The 21,416-nt window shown below is 37.8% G+C and overlaps 2 protein-coding genes across 3 annotated transcripts; one reads left to right on the top strand and one right to left on the bottom strand.

The window, feature by feature from the left end:
• Positions 1 to 626: 626 nt before the first annotated feature.
• On the top strand, positions 627 to 7,267 carry rcc1 (regulator of chromosome condensation 1). Its single transcript, XM_060869942.1, has 10 exons — positions 627 to 748; positions 3,653 to 3,739; positions 3,857 to 4,044; positions 4,136 to 4,315; positions 4,575 to 4,671; positions 4,750 to 4,872; positions 5,012 to 5,158; positions 5,350 to 5,469; positions 5,581 to 5,733; positions 6,138 to 7,267. The coding sequence occupies exons 2-10, from the start codon at positions 3,667 to 3,669 to the stop codon at positions 6,311 to 6,313; spliced, it is 1,257 nt and encodes a 418-aa protein (XP_060725925.1). The 5' UTR covers positions 627 to 748; positions 3,653 to 3,666; the 3' UTR covers positions 6,314 to 7,267.
• A 2,877-nt stretch (positions 7,268 to 10,144) lies between these two features.
• Positions 10,145 to 15,953, bottom strand: oprd1b (opioid receptor, delta 1b). 2 transcript variants are annotated; one of them, XM_060869209.1, is made up of 5 exons: positions 15,667 to 15,805; positions 14,180 to 14,285; positions 14,068 to 14,094; positions 13,310 to 13,665; positions 10,145 to 12,531 (listed from the first exon to the last, which is right to left on the bottom strand). In XM_060869209.1, exons 2-5 carry the CDS (start codon positions 14,194 to 14,196, stop codon positions 12,002 to 12,004), a joined length of 930 nt encoding a protein of 309 aa, XP_060725192.1. In that variant the 5' UTR covers positions 14,197 to 14,285; positions 15,667 to 15,805; the 3' UTR covers positions 10,145 to 12,001. The 2 variants fall into 2 exon arrangements, with proteins under 2 accessions (XP_060725192.1, XP_060725191.1); XM_060869208.1 differs by lacking the exons at positions 14,068 to 14,094; positions 14,180 to 14,285 and having other exon boundaries at positions 15,667 to 15,953.
• Between the last annotated feature and the right edge of the window lie 5,463 nt (positions 15,954 to 21,416).

Below are 21,416 nucleotides of genomic sequence, written 5' to 3'. Positions count from 1 at the left end.
TTACTCTGCATATTTAATGTTTTTCCTCATGTACTGTAAGGAAGGGCTGGTAATAAGCTTATTAGTTGAATTAGGTCTGTTGGGTGCAGAGAAATCACTCACTCACTCATTTTCTACCACTTATCCGAACTACCTCGGGTCACGGGGAGCCTGTGCCTATCTCAGGCGTCATCGGGCATCAAGGCAGGATACACCCTGGATGGAGTGCCAACCCATCGCAGGGCACGCACGCACACACGCACATACACACACACACACACACACACACACACACACACACACTACGGACAATACGGACAATTTTCCAGAGATGCCAATCAACCTACCATGCATGTCTTTGGACCGGGGGAGGAAACCGGAGTACCCGGAGGAAACCCCGAGGCACGGGGAGAACATGCAAACTCCACACACACAAGGCGGAGGCGGGAATCGAACCCCCAACCCTGGAGGTGTGAGACAAACGTGCTAACCACTAAGCCACCGTGCCCCCCTGCAGAAAAATCAGTAAATGGATATTAAAAATGTCTGATGGCAATGAACAGGTCAAATCACTGCTGTTCGTAGGAAATTGTGGTAATGTTTCTCCGCACCGCCAGGGAGCAGCGTGTGCTTGTTTTACCTCGCATCAATTTGTGGCAATAAATGAAGAGGAAAAGGCGCCGAGCGCGTGTGTGTTCTCCTGAGAAGCTCAGAGAAACTTCAAGTCACGTCGCGGCCTCCAGACACGTTTTATTAGATTATATCGAAGGTAGGAGGAAATATGAAGTAATGTTAATCTCCACTGCTGTGCAGTTTTACTTGCAGATGTACTACAGGTGAAACAGTTAGAGTGTGAAGTTTTACTTGCTAGTTAGCGGTTAGCAGTGTGTTCAGTGTTCAGTGTTCAGTGCTCAGTGTTCAGTGCTCAGTGTTCAGTGCTCAGTGTTCAGTGCTCAGTGTTCAGTGCTCAGTGCTCAGTGCTCAGTGCTCAGTGTTCAGTGCTCAGTGTTCAGTGCTCAGTGTTCAGTGCTCAGTGTTTAGTGCTCAGTGTTTAGTGCTCAGTGTTTAGTGCTCAGTGTTTAGTGCTCAGTGTTTAGTGCTCAGTGTTTAGTGCTCAGTGTTCAGTGCTCAGTGTTCAGTGCTCAGTGTTCAGTGCTCAGTGTTCAGTGCTCAGTGTTCAGTGCTCAGTGTTCAATGCTCAGTGTTCAATGCTCAGTGTTCAGTGCTCAGTGTTCAGTGCTGTTTATTAACTAAAGGCTGGAAATTCTTTCATAAATAACGAAGTGCAAGGAAATAGTTCTAAAGCGTTAAATAACATCACAGTCAGCATGTAAGGAAGTGTTTAAGTTAAGGTAGTGTCTTAGGCGTGTTTGCTGTAAAATGTCAGGGTTTTATCATTTTCTCCTTTAGTGTGAGGTTGTGACACGTGGAACACGTCTATAAACACGTCTATGTAAGAGGTTTATTTATACACACGTGTGTTTGTGTGTGTAATATGTATGTTTGTGTGTGACACACAAACTCGACAGAACAGTCACTTGTAATGGTTTAAATATTCATCTTTAAAAGTGACAAATGTTTGGCATTTGTGTTAAACAGCAGTCCCAGTCAGTCGTCTGTGTGTCATGAACAACAGTTCTCAGTAAATGGAGCACTGAACTTGAGCTTGAACCTCCTTCTCTCCTGAACACCACATTTGTTTAGCTGCATTGTGCTTGAAAATGCCCTCGACATCAACATTTGTTTGTCCTTGTACTTTACTTTTATGATCCAATGCACATACGATAATATTCTAAAAAGTGATCGTGGCAAGTTTCTTATTATTTTAAACATGGTAAATTTGATGGGGGTGGAATATATACAATATATTTGTATATACACACTGTATATGTATGTGTATATAGATAGATGGATGGATGGATGGAGAGAGAGAGAAGCAGGTATAATTTAAAGATTTATTCCAAAGTGGAATTTTGTTTTGTATTGTAGGATCTTCATCATTAAGGTAGAATTTAATTTAAACTACCATTATATGGCACTCTGTGGTGACACTGTAGGTGTGCCAATAAAAGGTGGTGTTGCTGTTGCTATTGAAACAGTAATGTGCATTTTTAGGAGAAGTGTATACTGTATATCAACAGTGCAGTACATATCTGTCCTAAAGTGTAGATTATTGCTTTACAGTGTTTACAAGCTAGTGGGGAGCTTTTGCTGACTATCAGATGTTAGTTAACGTGCCTGTAAGGTAAACCTCTACAGTCAGGCTGTTCAATTGTCATCACGTGACGTCAGGCGAGTGGCGTGAGCAGCCTCTCCTGTGAGATGCGATGACTGACAGGACGATGACAGATGAGAACTTTTGTTAATATCATTGCTCTACTTACACGTGCGAATCGTCATTCTCATGCATGAATGACATTAAAACGAGTAATCACGCATCCCTCACAGTTCAGCTCCTGCACCACTGTATGTGTTCTGCACTGACAACATATACACCTGATTTCATGGCTCATGTGAAATCTAAAAAATGTCATTTCTCTCAGTAGAAGGCATACTAAATGTAGTTAAAATGGGCATACTAGAAGAATTTATTTTGACAATTACCATGAAACAATCTTTTTCATGTTGTCAACGTATGTGCACTTAAGTCTCAGTTAAATGGTTTACATTCTAAATGAGTGTTATATGGCTCGCTGACTTACCCGTTTGAATGTAGAAGCAGTCTACTTGGGTGTCGTACAATGCACTGTTGTTGTAATGTTAATGCAACACAAGCTTGTTTAAATGTAGGGGAAAAAGCTTACTTGGGGTGTGTCATGGTTCAAAAATACAACATGTAATGATAACTCCTATATTATCATTGCTTATATTGCAAGCCATATCTCTCCTTTGGGATGCCTTTCATGTACTGGCCCCCATGACAAACTAATTGAATAGCCCTGCTCTCCAGGCTGCTGTACCCCATTAGCCAGGGTGAGGTAGAAATGGCTAAAAGTGAGGAACAATATAACATCACACACTAACATTGGTGGGACTTTCAAATTGTCGGTCATTTTCAATGCTTAATGGAATTTTAGTTCATTTGCCTGTAAAAAAGCAGCAAGTACTGGGTTTTCTGCCACAGTGTAAGCTAAAGCAGCTAAATATTTCCCCTTCAACTGCTGGCATAATGAAAGGCTTTATAACCAGTGTGATCAGAACTGTCAGAGCTGATTTACAAAGCAAATATGTTAGAAAATGCAGTTTTCATAATAGACTTGGAGAGCAGGATTTTTAGTGTGTTAATTTTTTCATCTCACCCTTTCCTTGCATTTTCCATTAACCTCTAGCTTAAAGACAGGAAAAATGATCAGTTTAGCATTTTATGTTCAAGTAGTGTATCGGGGGTGTACAAACTTTAACAGCTGTACCACTTGGGAACTATACTAAAGGCGTATTTATAATACATTTATAAAATATAATAAATATATAATAAGAAATAATAAAATATTATATATATAATATAAAAATAATTTAGAAAATATAAAGTGTATTTTGAATGTTAATATTTATTGACCTAATTAGCAAGTATTGACAGCATAAAAACCCTTTTCTTGTAGCATAGTAACAGATTGTATGTTATGGTTGATTTTGTCTGGCCCATATGTGTTTCTGATTTTGAAAATCTTTCCAGACTTTTGAGCTGCCATGCCTGCGAAAAAAGCTACAAAGAGGAGAAAAGAAAATGAGACTGAGGACCCTTCACAGAAAAAAGTGAAAGGTATGCTAAAATGGCTAGTACTGGATAATGCCGTTTTATACAACAGTGCTGTAATTAATGTTTTTTGTTGATGTTTTCATGGAAATGTTGATGCACGTCTCTTATGTGTGAATGTAGTCTCTCACAGGAGTCACGGTCAGGAGAAGGGACTGGTCCTGGTTCTTGGCCAGGGAGATGTGGGTCAGCTAGGTCTGGGTGAGGATGTGCTTGAAAGGAAGAAGCCTGCTTTGGTGACCCTTCCAGAGGGCATTGTGCAGGCTGTTGCAGGGGGCATGCACACAGTGTGCCTCAGTGACACTGGAAATGTACGGTTCTTTAAAAATTTCTCTGCGATTTAAGGATTAAGCTTGTTCTTGTTGAGATGTATATTTTTGTGTTTACTGTTTCATGTTGCAGATCTACACTTTTGGCTGCAATGATGAGGGGGCTCTGGGCAGGGATACCTCAGAGGAGGGTTCTGAGATGGTGCCAGGAAAGGTAGAGTTAGCAGAGAAGGTGGTACAAGTCAGTGCAGGTGATAGCCACACTGCTGCTCTCACAGAGGATGGATCAGTCTTTATATGGGGATCCTTTCGGGTGAGCCAACTTTTAAACAAAGCTTTTTACTGTGGAATAAATATTGTCGATATTTACAAAATCTGCTAAAAGTCTATTTTCTTTTATTGTAGGTGTGCCCATTAGAATCTTACCATTTTCATTGCCCTGTACAGTTTGTGTTCACTATTTAAAGACCTTGCCAGTTGATGTTGAGCACACTTAGCTGATCTAAGGTTTTGCTTGATGGCCAACAATTTAGTTTTAAATACTGGCTTTTTTTTTTTTTTTTTTTTTACAGGATAACAACGGTATCATTGGCCTCCTTGAGCCGATGAAAAAATGTACCTTGCCTGTCAAAGTCCCCGTAGACACTCCTGTGGCAAAAATAGCTTCAGGTGAGGTTTCAGCTCGTCATAGGCTAAATGTAATGATTTGTTTTGGTTCTAATGAAACTTTATTGCTCTGCTATTAAGGCAATGATCACCTAGTAATGCTCACTGTGAATGGTGCTCTCGTCACTTCTGGCTGTGGAGAGCAGGGCCAGCTGGGAAGAGTACCGGAGTGCTTTGCCAACCGAGGGGGAAGAAAGGGTTTGAGTATGTGGTGGTTTTTATTTTTATTTTTTTTTTTTAAATTAAATGTAGAATGAAGGTGACTACTGTATTAACCATTAGGTTTGTGGTTGACATTTTATTTATTTATTTTTTATTATTCTCTTTATTTATCCCAATGAAGTGAGGTTACTGGAGCCACAGATGGTTATGGTGAAGCCTCGTGGGAAGGTCCAGTTTACTGATGTCTTCTGTGGGGCATACTTCACGTTTGCCATATCTAAAGATGGTCATGTCTATGGCTTTGGACTTTCTAACTATCACCAGCTGGGTAGGTTTTTGGCTGCAAGTAAGTAATCAGAAATCGTGTAATGCAAAAATTCATTAGTATTGCAGTTCTGGAAAATTATATCCTTCATTTTTAAAGACATGAACATGGTGTGTAGGATCCAAAACCTGTTCACACAACTAAGTTGTATTTAATCAGCCTTATGCCATTGTTTGTAATGTTTTTGTTTTAAGGTACCTCAAGCACAAACACATGCTTTGTTCCGGTAAAGCTCACTGCCTTCAAAAATTCCACAATCTCCTGGGTCGGCTTCTCTGGTGGACAACACCATACTGTCTGCTTAGACTCTGAAGGTAAATACACATTTTAAACACAGTTGTTCACCTTCAAAACAGTTGCACAGCGATGACTAATAAAACCGTACATTTAAAAATCTTGATAAGCAGTTTGTTTTTCACTTGCAGGGCAGGTTTACAGCCTTGGCCGTGCTGAATATGGGCGCCTGGGCCTGGGAGAAACTGTGACAGAAAAGAGTGAGCCAACATCGGTTAGAGGAATCACCAGGGCCTGTATGGTAGCATGTGGCGCATCTGTGAGCTATGCAGTCACTAAAGAAGGTTGGTAGGCATGCTTATCAATCTTTCAGCAAAGTTATTTGTAAATCTTTTGCATAAGCCAAAGTATACAGAAAATTACCACCATTTTCAAAAGTTTCTGAAACCCTAATTTGTGTGTTCACATTCATTTACTCTCTTAACTGCCAGTCAGCACTTGTTCAGAGTACTTTACATTTAAATGACTCCCACAAAACAATCAAGTGGAAACATGTGCCTAATGTATCAGGTGCTTATGGATACGAAGCACAGAACATCATTTCTGAGTATATTCAATACAAACTGCCATCTGAGCAATTGTTGTGCAGTGCCTTTTATATATAGCAGCATTTAATTTCAAAAGATTTATGGTGACTTGTCAGTGACAGTAGCTAGTCTTATACCTCCCTTTTCTGTGAACATTACAGGTTCTGTATATGCATGGGGCATGGGCACCAACATGCAGCTCGGCACCGGAGATGAAGAGGATGTTTGGAGCCCAGCTGAAATGGTGGGCAAGCAGCTGGAGAACAGGGTTGTTCTTTCGGTCTCCAGTGGAGGGCAGCATACAGTCTTACTGGTCAAAGACAAGCAAGAGAGCTGATATTAAACCCAGCTCCTGAAAGCTAAGCTGTACTACTGTTCTGGTGGTAACTTTAAAACTAGACCTTAATCTGGGATGCTGGGGATAATCTGGGGTTTATACTGCCTGTACTGTGCTAATTTTGTTGGGTAGGCAAGATTGGAGCTGTCAAGAGGTAAAGATTAGGTGGGTCTCATCTGATTAAACATTTCTCCCACTTTGTGGTGAGCCTAAACATTTGCTGGGTGTACTCCAGTAGATCATGATCAAAAAAGACTATTTTTTTTGTTTTATTTTAAACTTTTGCTTCTTTTTCATAATTCTTTTTAATGAGAATCAGTAGTAAGATTGCCAGCTGTGAGTGAGCATATGTATGTAATGTATTGATAGTTTAGAGGTTTTAGGAATGTTCCCGGCAAAGGGATTTTAAAAGTTAATATTTTTGCCCAGAGCAATACATATGGACCATGGCTGCAGCTGCAATGTGTTCTTTACATTTTTACTGGAAAAGAAATTTGTTTGGTATTGATGTCATTTGCAGTATTCAATTGTTTTCCTTAAGATGCAAATACCGGTTGTTGATTGCATCCATGATGTGCTTGCCCTGTGGGAAGTTTAATAAAAATTTAAATCTTTACAGGTTTTTTTTTTTTCCCCCCTCTTGTAATGAACTTTCATCAGGAAAGATGACTCCTCTGAAAGCCATTGCTCAGTACTGATGGCGTTTGTCTGCTCTTGTTAAACAAAAATATACCATTTTAGAACAAATCCCTTGCTAATTTAGTTTAGTCGGTTTTAATGACATGGTGAGTTACATGTTGCCTAGTAAACATGGGCCATTTCCTAGTAAAGTAAATCATTAGGTGTGTGTGCAGGGTACATAATTTTTTAATCAGATTAGATATATTTTACCATTATGGTTGTAATGACAGACAATTTAACATTGATTTCAAATAAAAGTGATTTTTGAAGTAATGGTGTGAAAGCTTAAACTTGATTTTAACAGATTTCATGGAAAATGTCCTAATGATATTGCAGTTGTTTCAGAACATTGGATTGATGTTTTTGAATACCAAATCAATCCAATTCTGTTTTTCAGGAGTGAATTGCATTGTGTGCTTGCAGCCCAGTTTTATAATGAGTCATGCAGAAACTGTAGTGTCTGAGCTGAAAAACCCTTGTTTGCTCATTTAGTCTAAAACCTTTGAAATGTTAACAGCCTTTTGTGCAAGCACATAACTGGTCCTCAATTTCCCTTTGTTGACATTTGAAAGAACTAGTCTTCTGTTTTATGCCAGAAATTCATACCTTTTAGTACTTGTTCATTTTTGAGAAGTAACTTTTAAGCTATTCCATTAACATCTTTTTATTTGTATTGATTTCTAGAAAGTTTACTGAATAACCGAGGCTTAAATGAAATTTGGAATACAAATTTAGACCATATTATGGGTGGATTTCTTTTTAGCAAGACTTGGTTAAAACTAACTTATTAATTGTGTTCAGATTAATTGAGCTCAGCGTTGGATTTCCAGCATGCCACCAAGCAGAATTTCATATGGCTCACTGCTCTCCCAGCTGTCCTCTCTGTCCTTGAACAGCTTCTCATCAGGGCTGTGAATCCTTCAGAGTTCCCCTTATGTGGGTGTGTAATGTCTGCCACTAATCATATGTAATGGTGCTTTGGATATAATTAGGAATGTTAATTTTTATTTCTTATTTTTAGTATTATACCCTATTTGATCTCAACACCTTTTGACATACTAATCGATTATGTCCCCTTTTTTTTATTTAGGTGAGGATACTTGAAACAATTAAAGATGAAGTCACTGTTATTGACTTCAGATATCATCAACTGGTTGTTTGAGTATAAATGTTACACAGAAATAAAGTAAATACTTGTATGCAAAACTTCACAGATGCAGAAGTATTTGTGTGATGTGTTCATCACGTTTCAAATTTGCTGGCAAATTTGCTGCTCATGTGTATGCTGTTATCCAAACAGCCAATCATTTTTGCAGAAGTGGAATGCATAAAATCATTAAGAGCATAAATTAATGTTCTCAAATCAAAAAGCAGAATAGGGAAGATACGTGACATTAGCCACAGTATGAGTGTTGGTATTAGGTGGGCTGTACACAAGTGTTTAGAGTTTACACAGAATGATGTGGTGGGGCAAAAACATCATGTGAATGGATAAATTTCAGGAAATTTCAGTACACACAACACATTAAACCCTGACAAACAACAGGTTTCTTGTCAGACAAGAACAAGGATCGGAGTTCATCATTGGCACATACTTACCCAAACTAGGAAAAAAGCCTGGAAAAAGGTCGTTTATTTTATTTCCTCCCCATCCCAATCTTTATCAGTTTGTCTGTGGCCATGATAGACTCAGATTTCTGATCTTGGCTGACAGGAGCAGTGCTCTTCTGCCAACCACGTCATGGTTGATGTGTTTACTGAGAAGCTTTTCTGCTCACTACATTTGTAAAGAGTGATTATTTGCTATTGTTGCTATATCCTACCTGGCAGTTTGATCCAATCTGGCCATTTTCCTATGACCTCTCAACAAAAGTTCCACCCACAGAAATGTCACTTACTCATTGTTTAATTTTTATTTTTGCACTGTTCTGTTCAACTCCGGAGAGTACTGTTTGTGAAAATCCCAGAAGGTCAGCAGTTCCTGAAATTATAACCACTCAGACCAGTTCATCTGTCACAAACGACCATGCAACACGTCAAGTCACAGATCACAATTTTTTCCCCAATATTTGATGTGAGCAATAACACAAGCTCTTGTTCTGTGTCTACGTGGTTTTATGCAGTGCTACTGCCACATTATTGGCTTATTAGATAACTGCATAAATGGTTTGAAGAATTATAAAATAGGTTACATTGTAAATTGTTATATAGATAAAAAAAGATATTGTCTGTTTTCCTTTCACTAGAATTCCTAGTTATAAAATGAAATGCTTTACCTGTTCGGCAAGAGAGAAAAACGCAACTAAATCTACAGAAGCATGAAATGTTTTTTTTTCCCTTTTTAGTGCAATATTGGACCGTCACTGTCTTTCTTTCATTTAAGTCACTGTCTTTCTTCCATTTATTTATGCTCTTATTTTCACTCTCCAGGCTACAGTTGCTTCTTATCACATTACAATCAGTCTTTCATGCCTGTGTGTTTCATGAAGTTGGTGTGATGTTTGGTGTATCCGAGCTGGTGTATATTGTATGTTGACACGTTTCTTTCCAGTTCCTCCTGGATAATACCAGTGAAAATTCAGCCAGTGCTATATAACAGGACTTTAAGGAGCATTGTATTTATTGTTTTCACAAATAATGTGATCCTGCAACACTGAATTTAATCATTAAGTGGTTCCTTTATTGCTATAGTAAAAGGAAATCTCATAACTACACCACCTCCACTTATAGTAAAGGTTTCATTTTATTTCAGTTTTTTGAGCTCTTGCATTTACTGTACAAGATTTTCTTACAGAAAGTCTGATGGCCAAATTCTGACTGACCTGTTCTAAGGAATCAAGGTCCACTGTTCATTTGGAATGTTTATAATTTTTTAATTTTTAATTTTAATTATTAAAATTGAAATTGGTTTTGATGTCCTGCATTGTTATTCATAATGTTAATGCTGACGTTATATATAATTTAGTTTTGCAAATTAGGTCTCCAAACCATTTATATAATAATTAATGCTTTATGATTTATAATTTTAAAACAATACACATTTTATCAATATTTATCAGTATTTTTTATATGTGCACACGGGTCCATCACAATATATAAATGCTCAGAATATCAAGCTAATGCTGCATTTATTATAATTCAGTTCCAGTTGATGTAGAAGCAGAGGCAGAAGTAAGGATCATACTGAAGTTGTACAAGATTGGCAGAGGATGTCTGAATAATCACAATGCATAACACTACAGTCCAAAGCCACATTATCAAAAAGCAGCACAAGAATAGACATTGATACCTCTAAAAAAAAAATAGCCATTAACTTTTCCATTTCATTCTGCTCCTGGCACTAAAGTCATTAAAATGCAGTGGAAAATGTCACCAAATAACATTTGATTTACAAGCATTTTCACTACATTTCTTTCAGTGTATTTAGTCACATGTATACAAATATTTCTCAAAAAAAAAGTAGACTACATGATTTTAACGGTGAAGTGGTAAAGTGAACTGCAGGCAGATTTTAGTTTATAACACTTAAGTAAACATTTAAGTGTGTGTGGTTGTTTTGGATTGTCAGTTACCACAATTTATTATAGTTTTATTGAAATATAGCATTGCGTATGTTACTGTGTAGGCAGTAGTCTTTAACACTTCATTGTTCTCTTCTCTCCAGTCACAGCAAGGCACCCGATGCCACTGGCTTGCTCCTGCAGTCTGGCTTACAGGTGGCAAATTAACGCACAGTTTCTCTGTCTCTTTTGTCTTGGTGTCCTGGAGATATAAATAGTCTCAGTAACAATACTATACATGCAAGACTCCATTGTGCAGAAAATCTTATTAATCTTAAAAGATTGTGTGAAAATATTTACTTCTGAAGGCATTCTGATTCTTGAACCAGTTTTAGTCTGTGTTTGTGCATATGAATGTATTATTCTTGTTTCTTTTTCAGTAAACTCTTTTGCCTTTTAATAGATATAGAGTCAATCAGCTTTCATTAGTTGAGACAGAAATCCAAAATAAAGAGCCATATTTTAACCTAATTGGGGCTGTCACTGTTTACTGTGACAAATGAATTTCCTTCAGTCCAGTCTCACTGTCAAGACAGTCATAATTTCTATATAGCAATATATTTTTCTATATATTTTTTGTTTATGGCTCTGTGCAATTAAATTTCATTTTGACAGCAGGTCATCTCTTGACCTTCGAAACCTCTTTAAAGATTTTTTAAAGGTTTTCTTTAGTTTCTTATGGTAGGTGTTTTCAGGGGTTTTCATAGTCTGTGTCCGAATAATATATACCGTTACATACTTTCAAAGTTTCACACCCATTTATTGTGAAATGTTTGCCCCGTGCATGTCTATGCCAAGTGACATCCATGAATATATCTTTCTTTATTTAACCAGTTGAGTCAGTTGAGAACCAGTTCTCATTTACAATGATGACCTGACCAGACATGATTCGCTTAAGGTTGGAGTGGGAAAATCTCAAAAGTTGGCACAAAACCCTGAACTTAACCCAACTAATCCACGTTAGTACTAGAATGTTGACATGCTCCAGGCCTCACTAATTCTCTTGTGGCTTAATGAGTACAAACCTTCACAGCACACTCCAAAATCTAATGGAAAGTTATTATAATAGCAACAAGAGGTCTAATTCATGAAGCACATACATGTTATGGTCAGGTGTCCTTAAAATGTTGCCCATATATTGTATTTATCATCAGGGAATGATTACTGGGCTGACTTTTAAGTTGTTTGCAATATAAACCAGATCTCTTCGGAAATTTGGAGGATTTAGTTCATTTTTCTAGGTATAATGTCATAGCAAAATCAAAACGATTATCTTCAGACAATTTTCTACATGTTGGCTTATGCGAATGCGGTTTTATTTGTGTAGTCAGCATTACATTTTCTGTGGGGTAACTCAGAGCTCTGTAGTGGAGATTTGAGTGCACTCAGACTGTTGGTCCTGTTGGTGTCTAGTGGGATGTCCAGGAAATCTCTGGACCAGGACTAGTCATGTGGGCTTTCTCACTGATTCTGTCGTGCCACAGACTGAGACAGGTTCCCTGGTGGTGTTTTTGGCTCTGGAGAAGCTGTTCTGCTCCATGTGAGAACAGAAAGGCAGGCAAAATTCTCGAAAGCATCTCTTGAAATTCTCATCCAGGAAAGCATAGAGGACTGGGTTTAGGCTGCTGTTCATGTAGCCAAGAGCAATGCACAAGTGCCAGCTGATGATCATAAGTGGGTTCTTCTGGTCAATTTCTATGAAAGTCTTAACTATGATGAAGATATGGATGGGTGTCCAGCAAATAATGAAGGCTGCCACTACTACCAGCACCATACGGGTAATGCGGCGCAGATTCTTGTCTTTTTCTTTGGAACCAGAGAGCAAGCGTACACTTTTTAGCCGCAAGATCATCAGCCCATAGCAGACGGAGATCACCAACACTGGCACCACAAAGGCAACAATGAACACACAAATCTTTATCGCACTATCATAATACCTTTCAGGGTCAGGAAACTTCAGCCTACAGATGGTTTTACCTGAGAAAAGACAGGAAGTTCAGTAACAATAGTTTTAAAGATTGGATTTTTCTCTGAGATTCTCTGATATTATTTTATAGCAAATATTTTACTCTGAGGCAAATCTGGCCTCACCCATTAAGCTGGTAGGGTAGTGTTCTCATTTCTTATTTAGCCTGTAGCTTTTTTATACATATATATGTATAAAATATACAAGTATATGAACAAGTCTTGGTGCTCACATGTAGGCACTGCCTGCATCGAGCAAAAAATACAGAAAACCTGTATCTTATAAGTAGGTTCCATTAATCCATTTGTACTGCCACTATATTTAATCTAAAGGTTTGTCTGCTAATACATGATTTTCCACAAATTGAAAATATAATTATTACAAATTACATTTTTAATGCAATAAAAGTTGATTTATACCTAAGGAGTAAATTAGTTTACACTTTATAATTTGTAATTATGTGCACAATCCTTAAATGGCTAGAGTAATAATATAGTAACTTGTATTGTGACAGAGAAAGTGTTATGGGTATTATTTTATAATGATTATCTGCCACATGAACTCTACATATTTGTTTCTTGTTCCTAGTATCCACATTGAACTACAGTATACTGTATCTTGTTCTCAATATGCCACTAAAGATGATATCTTGGCTCTCAAGTTTTCATTTTCAGGTTATTTCAAGCATGGTCTCTATTCTCTACTGCTTTGTTCATAAAACAGTACAACAATACAAAATTGGTATTACTTGTAACTGACAGAATCAGATCATCTTTAGCAACCACTCACCATTTTCTGTGTCTCTTGTTACAGCAATGATCATGACTGGAATACCAATGGCAGATGACAGTATCCAGATGCAGATGTTTATAATCTTTGCTTTGACTGGTGTTCTGAATTCAAGAGCCCTCACTGGGTGACAGACAGCGATGTAGCGGTCCACACTCATCATTGTAAGAGTAAAAATACTGGTGAACATGTTGTAGTAGTCAATCGCAATGATTATTTTACAGAGCAGCTCTCCAAAAGGCCAGGTCCTCATCAAATACTTGGCACTCTGGAATGGCAGTGTGCTGGTGGCCAAAGCATCAGCCAGAGCCAAATTGAAGATGTAAATGTTGGTTGCAGTGTTCATCTTTGTGTATCTGTTGAGTTAACAAAGTTGTTGATTTGTATAGCATTATTGTCCAATTATCAGTTGTGGTTAATACAAGCAAAAGCTTCAACTTTGTAGAAAAACACAGTTTGTGGCAATAACTTTCTGTGCAGAATGGTCCCTCTTATTTTTTACTTTTTGTAAAACAGTATATAATGTGGGATTTTCATTTGTCTTGCCATTAAGCAGCGAACAGGTGACCTGGCCCATGAAGAAATTGACTTTACTTCAGTAATAATATTAACTGAGAACTTCCCAGCAAAACAAATGTTTCAGCCAAATATCCTTTACTGCCTAAGCAAAGTGTTCCTAAGGGTGTCCAATTTATATCAACCAGATTCACATATCTGATGTATTTTAAACAGTATTTTATGTTTTGCATCTTATATACAAGCCTGGGAGCACGGAGGAGCTGTTGCTGTAAAAAAAAAGAAAACTGTATTTAGTTTGTAAATAAAACCCTCAATAAAAACAAGCTTTCATCTGATTAATTACACACTCACACTTCTCTGTGTGTCATAATGTCATGGTTACTTCTTAATGATCTGGGAGGAGTCTTGGAGTCTTAACAGTTGGAAAGTCAGAAAAAGATGTGTGGTGTATCAGACTCTAATGGGAAAAAAAAGATTTAAAAGGCAATAGAAAGAAATATGTTATAGATGTTGATTCCTGTTAATTCTAATTAGGTTTTGAAAGCTTTGGATAATGCCTCTTCTGCCAGAACAGAAGTATCTCTTCGATTATCATCACAATTATCAGGGCTGATTTAAAATAAGGCTTTAAAATCAATACAATGTACAAGCCACTTAGAAGACATGTCATGTCAGTGTTCTAGTTTTTCTGATTGATTTGCATTCCCCTAGGAATGTATTGGAATGGCAAGTCCTTTTTTTTTTTTTATCATTGCTGTATTTCCTGTGCCTACTGCTTGTACAATAGCCCTGACCAATGTTTTCCTCTTTTCTCAACTACAGAATGGCGTGATTTACTCCCATTGATAGCTCTCTGGACTTTGTGGTGATTTATCCTTTATCCAGGTGAAACCTGGGGCTTAAACCAAGATTAGACTTTCAGATCTGTTCATTGTAAAAATATTTTTGCATTCATTTTAAATTAAATTATACATTTTAGGATAAACAAAAGAATTGCCATTTTGATTTCAATAGGGTTAGGGTTAGAGTTAGTAAAGTGGACTGTACCCCCAAGAACACTAACTGTACTTTTATCTTCGAATTATATATTTATACATTTCCCTGCTATTGCCTTTGTACTGTCTCCACCAGTTATATAGTATACAATGGCCATTCTCAATTCTAACATTATTATATCATATTCAGTTATTCATGGTAACAGGCATTTCCACTGCAACAGATGCATAAATTCAAGCACATGCCACCTTTGCCATAAGTCAGGTGAAATGTCTTTTACTAGATCTGTCTCACTCAGCTGCTATTAATGCATGCATTTGTGTATTTTCTAAGTCGGTTTATATGTACAGACTTGTCTTGGTAAGTCTACAACATCTGAGAAAAACAGACAAAAATATCAGAATGTAAAATCCCCAAATTCACTCCAGCTAACTGAGCAACCGAGGCATTGTGAAGTCTTGCTGTTGTGTTTCCATCTAAACATTTCTGAGCCTGTTTAATCTGTTGGTCAATTTGTGTAATTTGACTTCTTCATCTTCTCTCTGTAAGCCTGTGTTCTTAATAAAATGTGGGTTTTTTTGCCTCTTTGACTCTAATATTAAGTACAGGATCTTTTTTTTTTTTTTTTTTACACATTATCATTTTGCCCAGATAACGAGTCTGTAAACCTAAGAAAAATGTTAGTATGAGTGTGTTTGTTTAATGCAGACTATATAAACGGAACCACTCTAAACAGACAGCTGTGCTTAGAAATACACAATTATTCACCGGTTTTAGATTTAAAGCATTTGATATTTTGTTGTTGTTTGCATTGTTTGCTGTGCAGTAGAAGGGATATGTACCTGATCACTCCGTACATAACCAGCACGTTTCCTAACAGTCCCAGCACGCAGATGGCGGAGTAAAGGGCTGTGATGGAGATGGCGATGATCACAGACGCTCTTTCGCTCACAGCGCCCTGCTCTGCGCTCCTGTTATAAGGAAGTCTGGTCGGTTCCGAAAAGTTATTATTATAGCCCATGTCTGTATGATTTGCACCAAAGCCGCTCTCTGTCACTGCTGGAGGATCCATGACGTTCCTCTCGAGATTAAAAGCAAATGCAAACGTGTGCGAGTTCGATGCGCGCAGTTTGCATGAGTGTGTAAAGCGCCCCAGTGCGCTACGGCGAGTTGGACATGCGCGCGCATTAAAGGAGCTCCTTAGGCACGTGTAAGAAAATCTGTCCACACAACACACCAGATTCAACCCATTAACCTTAAATGTGCAGGACACAGGTTCAACCTTTATTGAAAACATTTATTTATTTATAGCACATGAAATGTGCTTGGTGCAATACAAAGGAACCTAAATATATGAGCTCTTATTGCCAGTGAATACCACTGAACACTAATTGTGCTGTTTAATAACACAGACCATGTGGCATAACAACAAATCCTGATTTATACCATTTATTTCTATTCAGACACAGCCATGTTGAACACTAGTTGCCAGGGCACAGTATCTGTGAATGAAAAAGAACTTTTGGATAAGGGTATCTGCCAAATGCCTTAAATGTAAATGATGAAGAAGTGCAGATTATTGATTAACTCAACACAGTCACAGAATCATCAGAAATCATCCCTTAACTTTATATACACCACTGGAAAGATTCCCAATTCTGACCATGAAGAACCCTCGTCCTCCACATTTTAGCCTTTACGCTGCTCTAACACAGTAGACATTCAACTAATCAGCTAATCAATAGTTCTTCCAAGATTAAGTGACATTATGACCTCCTATTTACTGTAATAACTATGTCAAAATAGCATAGCTTTAAAATCTTGGTCTCACATAGAAGTAGCTGGTTTGAGATGTAGCCTAGCACAACAAAATTCAGTAGTGTCTGATAACTTTCCAGATAAAAAGAAATCCCTTCTTTCTTTTAGAAAAAGAAAGACTTCTGTTTGGTTGGCTGTTTTCTCTATGTCTTATAAAACAATATAAAAGCACATGCCAACTTAAATACCATCTGGTTCCATCCATTGTTGCTATGGGTACAGATTGTTCTGCATACTAACCACGCTGTAGGTCATGAAAGGTAATCCTTTCATTTTGACACTGACTAATCTGACCTAAATCTATAAAATTCAGACTGCTATAGAATATGATCAGTTTTCACTCAAACTACCACTATAGCACAAGCATAAGTAATCCATGTTGTAAATCATTTTGATTCTTCATTGCATAAAATATTAGTTTCTTGCATAAGGCATACTTTCTAATTTCAGACTTGGGGGACAAAAAGTCACAAAACTGATGCCTTACATTTGAAAATACTTCCTACAATAATAACCATGATGATTATTAAATCAGAACATGATTTAATACCAGCTCTGTTATTGGTGGAAGATTTATTTGTCCCTTTAGTACTTGCACTCCACCCAAAACATTACACAGCATTCTCTAGCACAAACAGGCTCTGGCCTATTGTATAAGATGAGATTCATTTTTATCTGTGATTGATTATATCATTGACTTAATTAATCACATATTCATACATACACATATAACTAGAAATACCATGATTTAACAACATCTTTACAGTCAATAAACTTTATTTAAATACTTCTTTTTTATTTTTTTATTTATGTTCATGAGATCAGCTGAAACACTGGTCTGCTGGAGGACTACATAATTGTGTTTATCATTAAGAACCATATGTGATTCTTCAACAGAGACTTCTTCTGTACTTCACTGGGTAAATGAATGATGCCCATTAAGTGGTAGATGTAGCTCGATAGATCGATGCTGGATGAAAACACATGATGCTGACACAGAGATTGATGGATCTCTATTTCACATCATTTAGAGTTACATAACATGTTTATTCTTTGTAGAAAGTGCTGAAACATTTAAGTATGCAGTGTTTGCTTAGGGGGAACGGTGGTTTAGTGGTTAGCACGTTCGCCTCACACCTCCGGGGTTGGGGGTTCGATTCCCACCTCCGCCTTGTGTGTGTGGGGTTTGCATGTTCTCCCCGTGCCTCGGGGGTTTCCTGCGGGTACTCCGGTTTCCTCCCCCGGTCCAAAGACATGCATGGTAGGTTGATTGACATCTCTGGAAAATTGTCCGTAGTGTGTGATTGCGTGAGTGACTGAGAGTGTGTGTGTGCCCTGTGATGGGTTGGCACTCCGTCCAGGGTGTATCCTGCCTTGATGCCCGATGACGCCTGAGATAGGCACAGGCTCCCTGTGACCCGAGATAGTTCGGATAAGCGGTAGAAAATGAGTGAGCGAGTGAGAGTGTTTGCTTACAATATCTATTATATCACTTGTATGACTACTGCAGGATTACAATCATTGTATTTTTTTTAATTATTTGATTTCCACCTTATTATGGATGGCAAAGGAATACTGCCATTGTGTATATAAAAAAATAATAATAAATGTATAAAATAATTAGTTTTTTTCTTACATATAAATGCATAATGTCATTTGATATGTTTGATGCATAAAAGGTGTGTCAAAGGAAAAAAAGTGGCTCTTTTTGCTGTGGGGGACATTGTGCTCACATCATTTGTGTCCTTTTGTCTCCATGATGATGATTCAAATGGCACAAGGGCTCACTGAAGGGCTTGATGAAAATTATTCTCTGTGGCCTTTACAAACCACCACAGATGATTTCGGGACAATGTTTTATACAGTGCCTTGCAAAAGTATTCATACCCACTGAACTTTTCCACATTTTCCACGTTACAACCACAAAGAAAAATGTATTTTATTGGGATTTTATGAAATAGACTGAAAGAAAGTGGCACATAATTGTGAAGTTGAATGAAAATTATAAATGGTGTCCAAATTTTTTTTTTTACAAATAAATATCTGAAAAGTGTGTGCATTTGTATTCAGCCCCCTTTACTCTGATACCCCTAACTAAAATCCAGTGAAACCAACTGCCTTCAGAAGTCACCTAATTAGTAAATAGAGCTGTTCTGTAAAGCCCTCAGAAGTGTGTTAGAGAACATTAGTGAACAAACAGCATCATGAAGACCAAAGAACACACCAGACAGGTCAGGGATAAAGTTGTGGAGAAGTTTAAAGCAGGGTTAGGTTATAAATTATTATCCCAAGCCTTGAAAATCTCACCGAGCACTGAACAGTCCATCATGCGGATACCAAGACATGGCCGTCCACCTAAACTGACAGGCCGTGCAAGGAGAGCATTAATCAGAGAAGCAGCCAAGAGGCCCATGGTAACTCGGGAGGATCTGCAGAGATCCACAGCTCAGGTGGGAGAATCGGTGGGAGAAACTATTAGTCGTGCACTCCACAAATCTGGTCTTTATGGAAGAGTGGCAAAAAGAAAACCATTATTAAAAGAAAGCCATAAGAAATCCTGTTTGCAGTTTGTGACAAGCCATGTGGGGGACACAACAAGCATGAGGAAGAAGGTGCTCTGGTCAGATGAGACCAAAATTGAACTTTTTGGCCAAAATTCAAAACGTTATGTGTGGCGGAAACCTAACACTGCACATCCCACTGAGCACACCATCCCAACCGTGAAACATGGTGGTGGTAGCATCATGTTGTGGGGATGCTTTTCTTCAGCAGGGACAGGGAAGCTGGTCAGAGTTGATAGGAAGATGGATGGAGCCAAATACAGGGCAATCTTAGATGAAAACCTGTTAGAGTCTGCAAAAGACTTGAGACTGGGGTGGAGGTCACCTTCCAGCAAGACAATGACCTAAACATACAGACAGAGCTACAATGGAGTGGTTTAAGATTAAAGCATATTCATGTGTTAGAATGGCCCAGTCAAAGTCCAGACCTAAATCTAATTGAGAATCTGTGGCGAGACTGTGGAGAGAATTGCTGTTCACAGACGCTCGCCATCCAATCTGACTGAGCTTGAGCTATTTTGCAAAGAAGAATGGGCAAAAATTTCACTCTCTAGATGTGCAAAGCTGGTAGACACATACCCCAAAAGACTTGCAGCTATAATTGCAGCGAAAGGTGGTCTACAAAGTATTGACTCAGTGGGGCTGAATACAAATGCATGCCACACTTTTCAGATATCTATTTGTAAAAAAAAATTTGGACACCATTTATTATGTTCCTTCCACTTCACAATTATGTGCCACTTTGTGTTGGTCTATTACATAAAATCCTAATAAATTTTTGTTTGTGGTTGTAACGTGTCAAAATGAAAAATGTTCAGTGGGTATGAATACTTTTGCAAGGAACTGTACATATCTATGTCTGCACCATCACCATCATCAAAACACCAACTGAGGGAATATCTTTGGGACAAATTTTGTTATGCCATTAGATTTGTGTCCATCATTTGATTTTGGAACTCGTTTTCAAGCATTTAGTAGTCTAACGTGTTGCTTTTGAAGAATGAAAAAAATAAGGTTTAGGTTTAAGCAACAATGCAACTAATGTTATAGTGCAAATACATCAATTGCCAGGGGCCATTATTGATTCATGTATTTAGCAAAGTGCACTTTAGTCTTTCTTTTCAGATCCCATGCCCTTTTATACTTCCATTGAGCAGTTCCTGGAAATGATCATTATAAACCTCAGTATCAGTTAAAAACCTGTAGGCTGAAATGTAATGTCCATATAGCATTTTTTTTTTTTTCCCCAGGTGTTGAAAAATATATTGAGATGCAGATGATCCTTGTTTGTTTGAGGGCTTACTCATGATGAGGCAGGATACTGGCATAATTATCACTAATGTGACATACAGAACAAACCACGAATAATATTAACATCCAATTATTTCCCATGCTTCTTTTACCAGAAAAGGTCTTGCATTCAGGCTGTGGGGAGCTCTACAGAAAAACAGACCCTCAAGTTCTCTTCATTCATTTTGAAAGGCCTTTGAATCTTTGCACTTTATTTGGATGTAATGGAAACAGCCTGCCATTAATTACTGACAGTTAGTAGACAAGGTGAAGGCCGTACTACATCTTGTTTCCCATGTAAGAAATCTAGCTTTTTTAGCTACCATCCTCTGGCTACCATCCTCTAAAATCGTTTTTTTACATTAAATTAAAACTCGCATATTTCTTATGTTGATTTTTGCTATTGATCCTGAAATCCACTCATCTTGCTTATGTTAATTTGTGTTTATATGTATTTATATTTTAATGAAATATATTATTCACTGCTATATTATTTATAAATAACTAGTTTTTATGCTTGTTTGAATTTATGATTTTAATCTGCCCTAAATGTCTTCTTCCTTTGTTTACATTAATTAAATTCCAGTGGAGAATGTAATTCCTTCTGTACAAACAACACTAATGTATCTGTATGTGATATCCCACAGGGCTTAGCTGCAGTGGTGGTATAAACAGGGAGGAAACAGGGCATTAGATAAGGAGATAGATGACACTTGCCTTTGGGGAATTATTATTGCTTTCTTTTCTGACTAGAACAGCATTAACAGCAGCACAGAACACACAATGCTCTCTGCTTCTTCTCCTGTCAGGAGCAGGTCCATGGGGACATGTCACTCTCTCTCGCTTTAGCAATTTATTATGTTTATGTTATTAGTTACACAGATTTTGCACATGTGCCAGAAGCCACAAAAAGCCCTGAACAC

This window comes from Tachysurus vachellii, chromosome 5 (assembly GCF_030014155.1).
Source record: "Tachysurus vachellii isolate PV-2020 chromosome 5, HZAU_Pvac_v1, whole genome shotgun sequence".
Classification (NCBI taxonomy): domain Eukaryota; kingdom Metazoa; phylum Chordata; class Actinopteri; order Siluriformes; family Bagridae; genus Tachysurus; species Tachysurus vachellii.
The sequence above is the reverse complement of the archived record's forward strand: the minus strand, read 5'-3'. Positions and strand labels throughout refer to the sequence as shown.